Source organism: Micromys minutus (assembly GCF_963924665.1).
Source record: "Micromys minutus genome assembly, chromosome: 19".
Taxonomy (NCBI): domain Eukaryota; kingdom Metazoa; phylum Chordata; class Mammalia; order Rodentia; family Muridae; genus Micromys; species Micromys minutus.
Genome location: NC_137954.1, coordinates 41,229,348 through 41,243,479, shown reverse-complemented (window position 1 = coordinate 41,243,479; position 14,132 = coordinate 41,229,348). Strand labels below are relative to the sequence as shown.

General features: G+C 50.7%; 1 protein-coding gene across 1 annotated transcript in view; it reads right to left on the bottom strand.

Moving 5' to 3' along the window:
- SNED1 (sushi, nidogen and EGF like domains 1) overlaps positions 1 to 10,048 on the bottom strand; it is a gene marked incomplete at its 5' end in the record, with an annotated part of 53,407 nt that extends 43,359 nt beyond the window's left edge. Inside the window, one exon of the mRNA XM_080932713.1 lies at positions 9,836 to 10,048. Within this exon, the coding sequence (XP_080788839.1) occupies positions 9,836 to 10,048 (213 nt within the window). The remainder of the gene's footprint in view (positions 1 to 9,835) is intronic.
- Between the last annotated feature and the right edge of the window lie 4,084 nt (positions 10,049 to 14,132).

Sequence of the window (14,132 nt, the reverse complement as noted above, 5' to 3'; positions counted from 1 at the left end):
ACAGATGGAGGTGTGTCATCTCTAGATTATGGTCCTGTTTCACTGCCCCTCCCACAGCCTCACCGTCACTGGCCACTCGTAGTTCCCCGAGTTTTCCTTCCTGCCTTAAGAGTGTAAGGTGTATACTGTGTACAGAAGAGGCCTCTGAGGTCTCCTCTGCTCCACCCCACACTGCTACTGTTCTTCTTCTCAGGGTTTGGTAGGAGCAGGCCCAGAGTGGGGGGAGGGGGTGTCAGGCAGGGGAGTCCAGGAAGGAGGCAGAACAAGCCAGCCCTGTTCCCATGCCAGGACAGGGCAGTGCCAGGACCACAGCAAAGCAGGTATGGGGGCCCAGATGCTGGGCTGGCTCACTCCCTTTCCTGGGCAGAGCTTCACGGGCTTCCTTTCTCCAGATGGGATGCATGAGTTTCTCATGGAGGTAGGTAACGGCAAGGCCCAGGCCAGAGGTCTGGGGAGTCATGAGTTGCCTTCTCCTTCAGACCCTGACAGAAGTTGCGTCTCCCCAGGTGTCATTTTTTTTTTTTTAAAGGAGTTTTTCTGTACTTGCAACACCACTTTGTGAAGCAGGCAGGATGGCATGGAAAACAAAGAGAGAGAATGAGACCTGAGTGCCTGACTGATTCCCCACCCCCACCTCCCTCGCTGGAACAGTGGATACCAGGCATTCTTGGACAAGTAACTGTTTGATCCTTGTCCTGGCTGTAGAGGTGACATCCAGTTAGCTACTCAGCCACTGGCTCCTTAGAAACCTGATCACGAGCCCAGATGTTGTCCTAAGAGGGGCTACAGCTGAAGAAATGCCCAATTCCCACCACCACCACCACCACCACCCAAAGCCTGCCACCCTGGGCAAGAAGGGAAGACACTGTTCTCTAAAGATCTGTAGGCTGAAGATGCCGCATGCTGGCCTTGGGTCCAGAGTTGTAGCCTTCCCTGGCCCTTTCCTGAAAGTTAGGCAAACAGGGCCTTCCTGTGGCCACCCCTAGGTCTCCTCTGGGACCAGCAGTTCTTGGGGACAGTTCAGGAACACCTGTTGTTGAGATAAACAGGGCTGCCACCTGGATGTCACAGTCCAGGGTGGGGGATAGAGGTCCCAGGAGGGACCCTTCAGGATGATAGCTGGTAAGTCTGCAGTGGACAGAGAAGAGTATAGAGAGTCCGTGCTTCCCAGGGATGCCCTCCCCTCTATGACTGTGGGTAGCCTTGCCAGGACCAGGCTGAGATTCCTGGTGAGCTGCCCAGCTGCCTTGGGAGGCCGGGAAGGCAGAAGCGACTGTGGACACAGCCGGAGGTGGTGGAGGTTGGAGCATTCTGGATGGTATGGGACTGCCTACATGCCTGCCTGCCCAGCCCGCACTACCTGTCACCACCCCTCACTTCCCCCTCCATGCTTCTGCAGGAAGGCAGCCCTGGGTGGAGGAAACAGAGAGGCAGAGCTGTTGGCATTTCCGACTTGTTTGAAGTCAGGAACGCCTGAAGACCAAGTGCAATGTGACCTGAACTTGGGCCAACTACCCTGAAGCCTGGGGCCAGAGGCTGCTCTGAGTAGAGGCTCTGGCCTACAGGAGAGACTGCTCTAGTCATGCAAACTTTAGATCAGATCAGTCCCAGCTTAAACTTCTCTATCCAGACCCAGATGACAAAGCTCTCCCAACCCCAGGTTTTGAGGGCTGGAGGCATGCCTTCTGTTTTCTTTCAGGTTTCTGGGCAGCTAGGAATCCTCATTACAGGCATGGGAAGAGCTGCCGTATGAGCATCCTTTGTTCTCAGGCCTAGAGGGCTCCCCTAGCAAACCAACCTGGTACAGAGACAGCCATTATGGAGCTGTATAAGCAGTTGTGAGAGGGACAAGAGAGTCACTAGGGGCAGTTCCAGGAGGGATCATTTGGGTTGGGAGGGGTGTATCCTCACTCTTGCTGTCGGTCCAGTTAAGTGTCTCTCTTAGCTCACTTTATGGTATGATGTCTTTGATCTGAGCTTGTGATAGAATATGACCAGTGATGCTCTGTCTGCAGCTGTCTCTGAATTGTCCTGTGTAAATGGAGCTATGGCTTCACCCCCAGCACACTTGACCAGGTGTTGCTTAAGTGCCATGTTCAGCAGGGCCAGAACCCAGCCGTCCGGACATTCCCTGCCAGTGAGTAATGACTGTTACCGTGCCTTATGTGTCCACCACTGGCTAGACCACTGCTTCCTGAACTCTCTTGAAACTTTGGACCTTCAGCTGCAGGGAGAAGGCTACCTGAGAGGGTAGCTATGTCTGACTCTTGACAAGCTCTGTGTAAGTTCAGAGGACACAGTGACTGGGTTGATCTTGGTGTGAATGTTTAGGGTCAAGGCTCTGCCTAGAAGCATTCTCTCTCTTTGTACTCTGAGACAGACTGGCAGAGCCTTTAGAAGGCCTGAGCCTGCACTGAATCTTAAGGACAAGGGGGCAGGCCAGTGGCTATATACAGTGGGTATGTAATTATGGAAGGCTTGGTCAGCAAATAGCGTGCCCTGCTTTGTAAAGAAATACACACACACCCTTCACCCACATATATCAGGCTGGGAAGAGGGCTCAGTGTTACCTCAGAAGCACAAGGACATGAGTTTTATCCTCAGAACCCACATTAAAAAGCCAGGTGTGATGTCATGATCGTCATCCCAGTACTAGGAGGTAGAGACCAGATTCCTGGGGACTTGCTGGCCAGGCAGCCTGCCTAACTTGTTTGGCCCAAAGTGCAGAAGGTTCTCATCACCACAAGCAAACACCAGTGATGTGTTGCACTAAGTCATCCTGATGTTCCTGGGTGATGGGAATTTTCAGTTCTATTATCATTCCAGGAGACTATTCCTGACATGACTGTAAACTCATATGTAAATTCATCATGCACACACACACACACACACACACACACACACACACACACCCGCATCTGCAAGCAGTATTACAATACACACAGAGATGTATGTACTGTAAGCTTAAAATGATCCGCCCAATTCAAACCCAACACAAAGCCACATTTTATTTTATGCTTCTTCCTCTCTGAATCTACAGTTGCTCTGAGAGTGATGCTCACTGTCCTACTTAGCTTTGTTGTCAACTTGACACAGCCCAGAGTCCTCTTGGGAGGGAAGTCTTGATTGAGGAATTACTTAGGTCAGATAGATCTGGGCCATGTGTGTGGAGAATGATCTTGATTATTAACTGATGCAGGAGGGCCCAGCTTACTGTGGGCAGTACCATACCCAGACAGGTGGTCCTGGGTTCTATAAGAAAGCTAGCTAAGCAAGAGCCAGAGAGTAAGCTAGCAAACAGCCTTTCTCCATGGCTCTTGCTCTGATGTCTCTTGATCATGGATTGGGACCTGGAAGTGAAAGCTAAAGAAATCCGTTCTTCCAAACGGCTTTGTCAGTGTTTCATTGGAAACACTGTAACAGAAAGGAACTGGGACACTCACATCAGTCTCTGTGTGTTGACTCATTCATCTGTTAGTTTCAGAGATACAAGCACAACTGTCAAAGACAAAGTGACATTAGGAATTCAGTGTTTGTTTACAATGCTTTCTCATTTATTTTGCCAGCATGTAGCCAAAGTAGTTCACTGAAATTACCTTCTAAAATTAGTACTAAAGCAACTATTCTAAATATAAGGCATCAGCGGGAGGAAAAGAGAAACAAAAGATGTGGGAACAATTAAAATAGAACTTCTGTTGGTCCTATTAGTACTATGATTCTATTAGTAAAAAAATAAAGTAGCTGAGGACTAAAAGCTGTATCAGTGAAGTGCTTGCTGCATATGCATGTGAACCCTAAAGTCATCCAACAGGGCCGAGCACTGTGGCTCACATTTGAAATCCCACTGCTGGGGAAGAAGAGATGGGTTGGTCCTCAGGATTCCCTGGACAGCCAATCTAGCTGAACTGGTAAGCTCCAGTCTAATGAGAGATCTTTTCTCAAAAACCAAAGTGAAGAAGGACACAGAGTGAGAGTGAGAGAGAGAGAGAGAGAGAGAAAGAGAGAGAGAGAAAGAAAGAAAGAAAGAGAGGGAGAGGGAGGGAGAGGGAGGGAGAGGGAGGGAGAGAGAGAGGAGAGAGAGATATGTATGATCATTCATACATATGAATATGTACACATAAATGAGTAAAAAACCTAAAATAAAACACATCGAGTCAGGCATGCTGGCACATGTCTGTCATGTTAGAACTGGTGTAGCTGAGGCAGGAGGATTACAAGTTCAAAGCTAGCCTAAGATAGACAGTGAGACCTTGTCTTGGAAAACCAAGGGCTAAGGATGTACCTAAGTGACAGAACACTTACCTAGCATGCTCAATCCTCAGGAGTAAAAACAAAGGCAAAATCAAAGCAAAGACCACACTGAATGTTTCTTTAGGAGGCTAGGCCACTACAGATCAGACTATCTGTGAATCCAAAAACATCCCAAATCAATCTACCCGAAGAACTTGCTATACCATTCTTAGGCATATACCCAAAGACACTTGCTCAAACATATTCATTGCTACTCTAGTCATAATAGCCAGAAACTGGAAACAACCTAGATGTCCCTCAGTAGATGAATAGATGAAGATGTTGTGGTATATGTACACATTGGAGTATTACACAGATGTTAAAAAAAGGACATCATGAAATTTGCAGGCAAATGGATGAAACCAGAAAAAAAAATCATTCTGAGTGAGGTATTCCACATCCTCATAGCAAGATAGATCTCATTAGAAAAGGGGAATAGAATAATTATGGATGGATATGGGTGTGGGGGGCTGGGACAGGAGGATCAGGTGGGGGAGGGGAGAAGAGGGGAAATGAGGAAGGGAACATGGGGGAGAGAGAGCTAAAAGTAAAGGGTCATATGGACACCTAATGCAGAAGGGTCTTAAAATATTCACATATATACAGGTGAACTAAATGAAATTGCCAAATAATGGGAGACACAAAGTCCCAACAGGCCATTTCTTGTCACCAAATGAAGCCTCCAATACTGGAATTGGGTTACATCTAATTGAGTTGTTGGCCAAAGGGGTCCCATGGGAATCTCCCAACAAACAGGCTGTTTGTTGTCACGACTTTAAGTTGCTTTGCACAAACTGACATTGTTTGTGCAACACACAACTCATTGAACATGGAAAAGTCAAGGTGGTGCCAACATACAGCCCTCACTCCTACATCCTTTGGTACAGGAAGATATTCTGCACCAAGCCAGCCACAAGCCCTTTGATATACAGTGGTGTGCTGCCTGCGAGATATGCTATGGCAATGGTGGCACACACTATATGGGAGTGACCAACAAGAATCTGATTTAAGGACCACTCCACAAGATGGAACCTAAAGATAACACTGCTTGAGTAACCAAGAGGCAGAAACTAGATAGCCCAGGGAACTAGGGTAAAATCCTATTGTTCTAAACACTATAGTGACAAAATGATACTCTGATATGCTTATGAGCATAGCAGGACTTTGAGACTAAGACAGCATGCACAGGGCCAGCTTGAGGATAGCTAAGAAGTTTCTCAAATTTCACGAAAACTATGTAAGCACAGGTTGTCAGTCTTTATGAACCTTGGGCAGAAGAAACACTTAAAAACACACCTGAGAATCAAACCACTGGAAAAACGGGCAAAGGGAAGTCTTGGAAGCAGTCAGAGGGAGGAAGACATGTTAGGCCCAGGGGTGCTGTGAAAACGGCAGGAGAGTCCCTGTGAGGAACTGTGCACATGCCCAGCCAGTGGGACACCTTTAAGAATGGAATGTCCAACCCAGAATTCCACATTGACATTGTAGACATAGCTTTTGAAACGAAGGAAGATCCATACACTTCTCGAACTAGAGTACGGATGCTCAGCGAGTGAATCCTGCAAGAAATGTTCCAGGAGGTCTCACTGGAACAGTATGATGAGCCACTGCTACCCACAGAATGAGGTCTGGAAACGGCAACCTGGGTAAGCAGAAAAAACATCTAATCTAAAAACCTCTCTAAATGACAATCAGCTGTTTACAGCAAAATATTAACAGTGTATTGTTTGGGCTTCTGACAGACATAGAACTATGGCAACAGCGTGAAGCAGCTGGGGAAATAGCTGGATGCCATTGTAAGGGCCTGGCACTGTGTTTGAAGGAGTAAAGTTCTATTTGAAGACAGACGGTTGGCCAAAGCGGTTCCAAATGCTTCCTCTAACTATACAGGCTAAAGCCAAGGCTGTGGGTCTCTCCACCACCTGCGGTAAGGCCCCTATTGCTGGACACAAAACTGTTGAACATGGAGAAACTGAGCTGCTGACTAACTAGAAGCTTCACTCCTACTGACTAGTACTGGAAGCTACTTTAAATGCTCCTGGAGGAGAAAAGTAGTCAATTTCCCATGTCATTAGTAAATCAGGAGGATAAGCCCGATATACGGGTTTATCCATATTAAATGTAAATAAGTACGAATGCTTCCGTCTAAGAGAAGAGATTGCCAGGCCGGATAGAAAATGCTCAACCTCACATCCTTTTGCCCTTCCCAGAGAGGGAATAAATGCCACAATCATGGTGCTGGAGAGTTTTACAAGTCAGAACCAGAAGCCATGCCTGCCCCAGCCGGGCTGCTTGTCTGTGCTGTTCCTCTCTACATAACACCATCTCCTGTTGTCCTGGGCCTTTAGGGAATTCGGATCTTAGATTTAAGATGAGTGTCAGAGATGTATTCAGAGAAGCAAAGATGCTGGGCCTCTTAGAACCGGGCAAGTGTGGGAAGAGGAGGAAACACAGAATCCCATTGATGCTCTCTACTCCAGAGAGTACGTCTACAAGTAGAGAGGGCAGACAGTAAGGCAGACCAGGAGCGGGGCATTCAGTGAAGACACATCTTTGGGTCCCACTGCAGGAGCACAGTAAGGAGGCAGGTGGACACTCACTCAAGCCTGTAGGTTATTAGTCTGAATCCTCAGACTAAGACTTCCTCACCTGCACTTCTCACTGCAGCCTGGTTCTACTTCCCCAAGTCTAACTGTCACTGTACAGGATGCCTGGCTGCCAGCTCTGCTCATCCAGAAAATCCCCACTGACATCTAGTGACCTGCTAAGACCCAGGACCACGTACAAGTAGAACCTGGCATCAAAATGAGGGAGAAGCTACTGTCCTCTTAGCCTGAAACACCAAGGAATAACAAGGCCACATGCTGACAGAAACACAAGAAGCTGCTCTGGGCCCAGTGTCTGAAGGGCAGAGCCAAGGCTGTTCTCTAAGGGCAGGGAAGCCAACACAGGCTCATTGGATAGTGTAGAATCAAGCCTCGCCTCCAGGGTATGAGAACCAACGTTCTGGTCAGCAAGACTTCAAGTCAGTCTATTAACAAACAGTCATGCTTACCTTTGGGACCTATTTTCTGACTCCTAAATCCTTGTTGTTTTCCCATTCTGGTCCCAGAGTTTCCCCAAAGACCATTATAGTAAGGATGTGTCGGGGAAGGTCAGAGGGCATGAGGCTCAGGACGGCTGGAGGAATCACTTACAGAGAGGTTGGAGGTGACCTTCCAGAGGGCCCTCATCCAGATTGGGTTGCATTTACAACGGGAAGACCCATGCTTACAGCCACTGTACCACCTTAGCAGATGCCTGGCTCTTATAGGAGCTCGGCACTCCCGTAGCACTCCCTTTTCTGACAATTAAGGAAAAGAAGCTGACAGGTAATATGCTGGCCAAGGCCACGGGGGGGGGGTGAGGGGGGCTCCCAATGCCAACTAAGACAAGACTCAGACCCAGCCAGTCATACTACAGCTTCAGTGTTTGCTACCAGTCTGGCAGTAACATCTCCAGCCAGCAGGTGGTGGGCAGCACCCCACACCAGGAGCTTCTCCTTACCTCTCAACAACTCCAGGGCCAGTTACTAGGACACAAGAAAGCTGTGGAATGCAAGGTCCTTTCTAGATAGGAGCCACCCTCAAGATGGAGCTGTCACTCTGGGAACATGTCTGCACGTCCCTAAGTCAAACAGTGCCAGTCTCACGCAGGGCACTTCCGACTTCCCCTGGAATGTGGAGCGACACAGAAAGGTGGGGCATTCATTCTTTCAGCCACGACTCCAACAAGCCTACTCTTAGACAACGTGTCAGGGCCAGGAGAGCTACGGACACCATACCTCACTATGTGGAACTGGATGAGTGTCAGACAGAGGCATCCAGGGTCCTCTCGGCCCAGATGGGGCTGGGGACACTCAGCAGACACCCTGCTCCAGAGTCATTGTCTCCTATGCATGTACCCCAAGTGCTGTTTCAGGCCAGATGTATGGGCACGGCCTTGTGAAGAAATTCCATCTCCTTTCCCACCGAGCAAAGGGAGAGGTGAGGTTCACCCGGCACACCATGAGCACATCAGTGACTGTTTTCAAAAGAGTATCCATGTTTCAGGGAGAGGCTCTGGTAGGGTGTGTGTTTTCCTAAGAGCCAGGGGTTGGTTTCTCATGTTATAAAGGTCAACCATTTTAATAATATTTTCACCTGTGACTTGGAGTAGAAAATCCAAGTCTAGTCAGAATGCTTAAAGAACATGTTGACAGCTCTGTTAGGATGAGTCTTCACATTCCTAGGATGTACAGGTCTCTTCCTGCTGGGCAGACCCAGAACACAGCTCTTCCTGTCTACCGCCCAACAGCAGAAGTCTTTGTTCTGTCAAGTCCCAGAGCAGAAGGATTTTTGAGGATGTCTGCCTTTTTTCTCTATGTCCCTCCATGATCATGTCACCAGATATGATCATGGAAGTGCACTGCTACCAAGATAAGGAGGCCAATCTGAGTGGGCACAGGGAGTCAGTCAGCCATGATGCTGTGGGGTGCAGGGTTCTGGAGATGGTGTTGGTGGTGGTCAGGAGGATGACAGTACAGACCACGTGACTGGTGATGGAAGCAGTGTTCAAGATGGTAGGGATGCCAACATGGCGGCTGAAGGCAGCAGTGCTAATGGCAGAGGTGAGTGTGCCAGTGGAGGCACTGGGAGTGGATGTGGCACTAAGGGCAAACTCACTGGGAGAGGTAATGGCAACTGGCATTGGATGTGGCACTGGGTGGATTTGGGTAATTCAGGAGATGGCAAGGCTGGTGCAAAGTGGTCACGTCACAGCTCAGGTGACTGGCTCAGTCAGACCCTGAGAACAGGAAGACTAGCGCTCCAGCTTTGTCATCCACTGAGACCTCTCCTGCACTAGTGTCTGGGGGCGGCGAGAGGAATTACCCCTGGGAGCTCTGTTCAGGTCTGATCCTGGTGGCCAACCTCCGGACTAAAGATGGTGAGGGGGAAGGTGTAAACCCCTCTACACTGCCCCTAGCTGCCAGCCCTGCCCAGCGCAGGTCTTCTGCAAAGAAGCAAATCACGCCAGAATTCCTTTTGGCCTTGGGCCTTGGGTGTTAACTGTGGGTGAGGCTGAAATGGCTTAGGGAGGGCTAAGACCATCATAAGCCAGATGCCCCACTAGGGAAACTGTGGCCAGAGGCCACGTGCCCATTGCCACATAGCTCTCTGTGAATGAACAGGAACGAAAGTTCCCCATTAGGCACTGGGGGTCCCGTAGCTCTGCGGAAGCCTGTCGAACTCTGCCATCGTCCCAAACAGGTCGGTCCATGAGCAGTAGGGGCGCGCCGCGTTTCGCTGGCCAGGCTGTCGCCTAGGTGCCCTGGCGGCAGCTCGCCCCGCCCTGCCCACGCCTCTCCCGCCAGCCGCTGTCCGGCCTTGGCCGCGGGAGAGAGGAAGCACTGTCCTCATTCCACCTCTGGCTGCCGCGGTGCCAAGTTGCTGGCGGCGGCGGCGCGAGTTGGGGTGGAGGGCAGCGGCGCCCTCCCCGGAGCCCCCTGGAGCTCGGGGTTACTCACATAGAGTCCGGAGTGCTCGGCGCCGAAGAACGGGAAGGGCACCGAGAGGGGCTGCAGCCCTGAGCCGCCGTCGTCCTGCTTCGGGGTGACGGCGTCGCCACGCTTCGTGCCGAACGGGTAGAAGTCGGCGAGGGCCACCGCAGCGTGCACCCCGCGCGCCCCGAGCCCCAGGGCTGCGGCCAGCAGCAGCGCCCAGACGGCGCTACGGCGCATCGCCGGGATCTGAGGGAGGGCCACGGGGCTCGGGCAGGTGGCTGCAGTCACCGCACGGCTGACTGACCGCACCGTCCCTTCCCGCTAGCTCGCGTCGCACTCCCGGTACCCACTCAGCTCAGGAAGGCGCGAGGCAAGACCGCGGACCGCCGGCCTACGGCCGAGACCCGGGCTTAAATAGCCTGCCCAGGCGGCCACCCGGGAGGGGCGGGAAGAGGCGGGGTCATGCAAATAGTGGCATTTTTAACTTGCTGGTCCTCTGGGTGGGAGGGGGCCGGAGCGCAGCTCCCAGGCTCTCCTGTCTGGAGGCTCATTAAAGTCGAACTAATACTGGGTTGGCTCCACCTCCAGACCGGAGGCCCTCTTGCTCCCTTGCGTTTGGGCTACCTAGAGGTGAGGACTTACATTCTTCTGTCACCAGTTTAGGGCCTGCCCACAGGAGGCGCCTGGGCTAACCCAGCAGTTCCGAAGTTGACTTATTGCCCCAAAGCCTGATTTTGAGCAGGCTTCCTGTGGGTCCTCTAGGGTCCCTGTCAGGCCAGAGCATCTGGCTTTTCCTGATAGAAAGTCGGTCTGGGCCACTTCACCCTGCAACACTTTAGACGAACCTTGCGTGGCCACACACCCCCCCCCCCCCCCCCCCCCCGCCCAAGCCTACTGCATTAACTTTCAGTACCAGCTGAAGCCTGTCCCAGGGTCTGTTCCTTATCTGGTTTCACTAGGATGAACCTTGGATGTGGGAGACTCAAAGACTTACGCAGCTTTCTCTTGTGTAAGGGCTTTTCCTGAAGGGATCGGCACAGCTGGACACTGTTAGAGAAACCGGCTGGGTAGGCTGGTCACCCAGGCTCTGGGGGCAAGTCAGTCGCTGTGGCCCCTCAACCTTTCTTACTCTTCTTAGAATTGCTTTGTAAGTGGCTGCCCTGTCTCAGTGGTGCAATCTGGTCTCTTTGTGTCCCCCTGGGGCCTCCCGGAGCTTCAGTTCCCACCATCTTGTCTAATCCCAGATCCTACTGTTGGGTGACATGTGACTTATAAACCAAATCTGGGATCCCCAAAGACAAGATGCTATTTCTCAAAGAGAAGCAAGGAAGAAGAAGAAAAAAAGCTACAGAAATAACAACAACTGCCACCGAGATTCTGGTTTGTGCTGGCTTTGTGGTTCTTCTGTATTTCCCGAAGTCTCTCTAACAAGCATGGACTGTGTTTGTTACAATACGGGACATTGCATATTATTTTTAAAGTATAGCAGAGAGTTCTCTGTGTGTCAGTCAGGGGTTCCTAGCTCACATAGACCATGTTCTCAGCAGACTCACCACTGTGATACCAACACCCTTGCCTCAGCGATGGGGCCAGGCACCAGATTTAAGGTGGCCGCCATTTTTGTTTGCACCTGGTGCATGGCTTGCCTTCCTCTGGCCCACACCTCCAGCTTAGTGTAGTGATCCTATTTGGCAGAGGGGTAAACCAAGGCTGGAGATGTGAAATGTTCAGCTTTCCAGGTGGGTGACAGGCACGGTGGTGACTTTAACCCCAGCACTCGGAAGGCAAGTGGGTCTCTGAGTTCGAGGTCAGAGTGAGTTCCAGGACAGTCAGAGCAGCACAGAGAAAGCCTGTCTAGCAAAAGCAAAAACAAAAACAGATTAGCCCTTGGGCCGGGCTTCTGGGTTTAAGAGTACTCTGTGGTAAATTCCCTTTCTCGTTGACTAGAGCACATCAGGGTCCACACCAGGCCTCGAAAGGCATCCTCTTGCACAGCCTCTAGCACAGAGCTGACGGCAGGCCTAGCCTCCATGCTGGGGACATAGGAGCCTCTTGCCTCCTGGTGTTGGGCTCAAGGCCTCCTTGGAAGCTCTGATCTCCTCTCTCATTAGCTTTTTCAGATGGAGGTGCAGGAGGCAGCACCAAGCCCTGGGGTAGAAGCCTAGGGAGAATTCAGATTTGCCTTTCTGCCCATAGGACACCAAGTGGAGCCTGTAACAGTCCACCCCTGCTCTCTCTCCAGGCCACACATCCTTGTTCTACTCATAGTGCCTGGCCGCAGGTCTCATCTCAGTACTGACAACCTTTGCCTGGAGCACATGCCTCAGAGGGTCCTGGTAAACGGTTTGGGTCTGCTTGGGGACTTCTGGGTTGCTGTAGCACCGGCACTCTGGCAACACAGGGGTGCTCAATAGAGTTGATTGATCGACGACTATACCTCCAGGTATGGTGAAGTAGCGGCAAGACATGGGGTCCTGACTGCTTTCCACTAGAATCTACGGATCAGCTGCCGGGTACCAGGACGGAGGCCTCAAGGGTCATGATGTGGTGCTTACAGCGTCCCCAACTGGGTGCCCTGTGCAGATTTTCAGCAAGGCCTGGGAGACAGGGTTGGGGCTAAAGTGGGGGGGGGGGGCTAACATCTCACTGTTGTTGCTGGGCATCACATTACACACACACACACACAATGTGAGGCCCACAGGCAAAAAGAGAGAGAGAGAAAAAAACTTTTTTCAGGTGCTAAAAATATGATCAGGAAATACTTTTCAGCAACATGCTGTTTTAGGTCCCCCCATGGACTCAAGGGCGCCTTTGTCTCTACCACAGAAAATCCACATTTATCACAACAAAAAAATCGTTTTATCAAGCAGGCTCATGTTCTGCAGCAGGAAACTTGAGCTCCCCAAGAGGCCTGTGACACTTTAATTTAGGGCCTGACCGTGTGTGCCTGTTTACACGGGGGAGCTCCAGAGCCACCCACCAGATGTTCAGGCCTTAGGAGTCCGTGAAGGTCAAGATGGGGAACACTATCCTTGTTCCGATTGGGAGGGGAATTAGGCTCGTCAGCTGGTCCCACGCAGCAGGCCTGAAGGCTCCCTGTCTTTTGCTCCTTCCCTTTGGAGGGACAAACACATGCTCCACTACAGTCCTTCTTTCCTTCATGAAGCACTGACAAGCCCTTCCCTCCCACCAGTGACAATCTACTTACTGTTCCACGATGGGTTGGGAGAGGCCTCAGGGCCCAACTCCTGAGCAGAGGAGCACAAGGCCCACCCATGTGTGAGACTGGACAGTTCACCTTGACCGGGAGGGGAGGAGTGTCATACCTGCTTACGGTAGTATGCAACACACACACAGGAGGCCTGCCAACCTCAGCACCCGAGATATGACCATTCCTATTGATAATTAGCTGGAGCTTGGCATATGCTCCCCCAAATGGCTATAGTTTGTTTTGTTTCAAACTAATAGGGACTGAATGCAGGTGGGGCTCAGGCAGAACTTTTCCACCCTCTCGAGTGGGTAATGATTCAGGAATTGGTCTATAGAAAACTGAGTCCGCTTGAGGTTCATGGTGGCTGGGAGCACATGCATATGTGGACTTGGGCTCCATCAGGAGATGGGGCCATCTCCTTCAGGGACCACTCTATTCCCTGTTTCTGAACACCACTGACATAGGATGGGTATGTAGACCTGAGAAACCACAAGAGATATAGTCACGCTGCTAGGACTTTTTTTTTTTTCTAAAGGCACTGGGAAAACCCTGATAACACTATGCCAAGTAAAACATTTGGGAGACTGTATTCAGACTAGCATGCCCACTACAACCATCTTAAGTGTTTGTTTTGGAGAAAGCAGCTTCTCAGGTTCCCCTCTGCAGCAGTGGGGCTTGGGTTATGTGTGGTGGTGTGATCTTTACATTTCTCCTGTGAGGTTTTACGTTCTTGCATAACAATCTTTCAGTCAGGCAAGGGTCACATATTCCAGATGGTTTCCAAAGAGCAGATCACCCAGGGATGCTGCAGCGATCTTGGTTTGTGTAACAAATTCCATGGCATTCTACAGTGACAAAGTTGCCTAGTGACATTTCTCAGATGTATCTCTACCGTCAAATGACACAGGATGCATTTTAAAAAAATTAGCATCTTCGACATCTCAGATAACAGTGCATGTTGGTCACATCCTGCTCTGGTAATAGTCAAAATGGAGCAGGTCTAACCCTTGGGTACCCTAGTCTGGAGCCAGTACCACATACAGAGTAGGTGGTACTATATGTACAACTCCAGGCTCCGTGAGGAGCCCTGGGACTCTATCATTGCAGGAC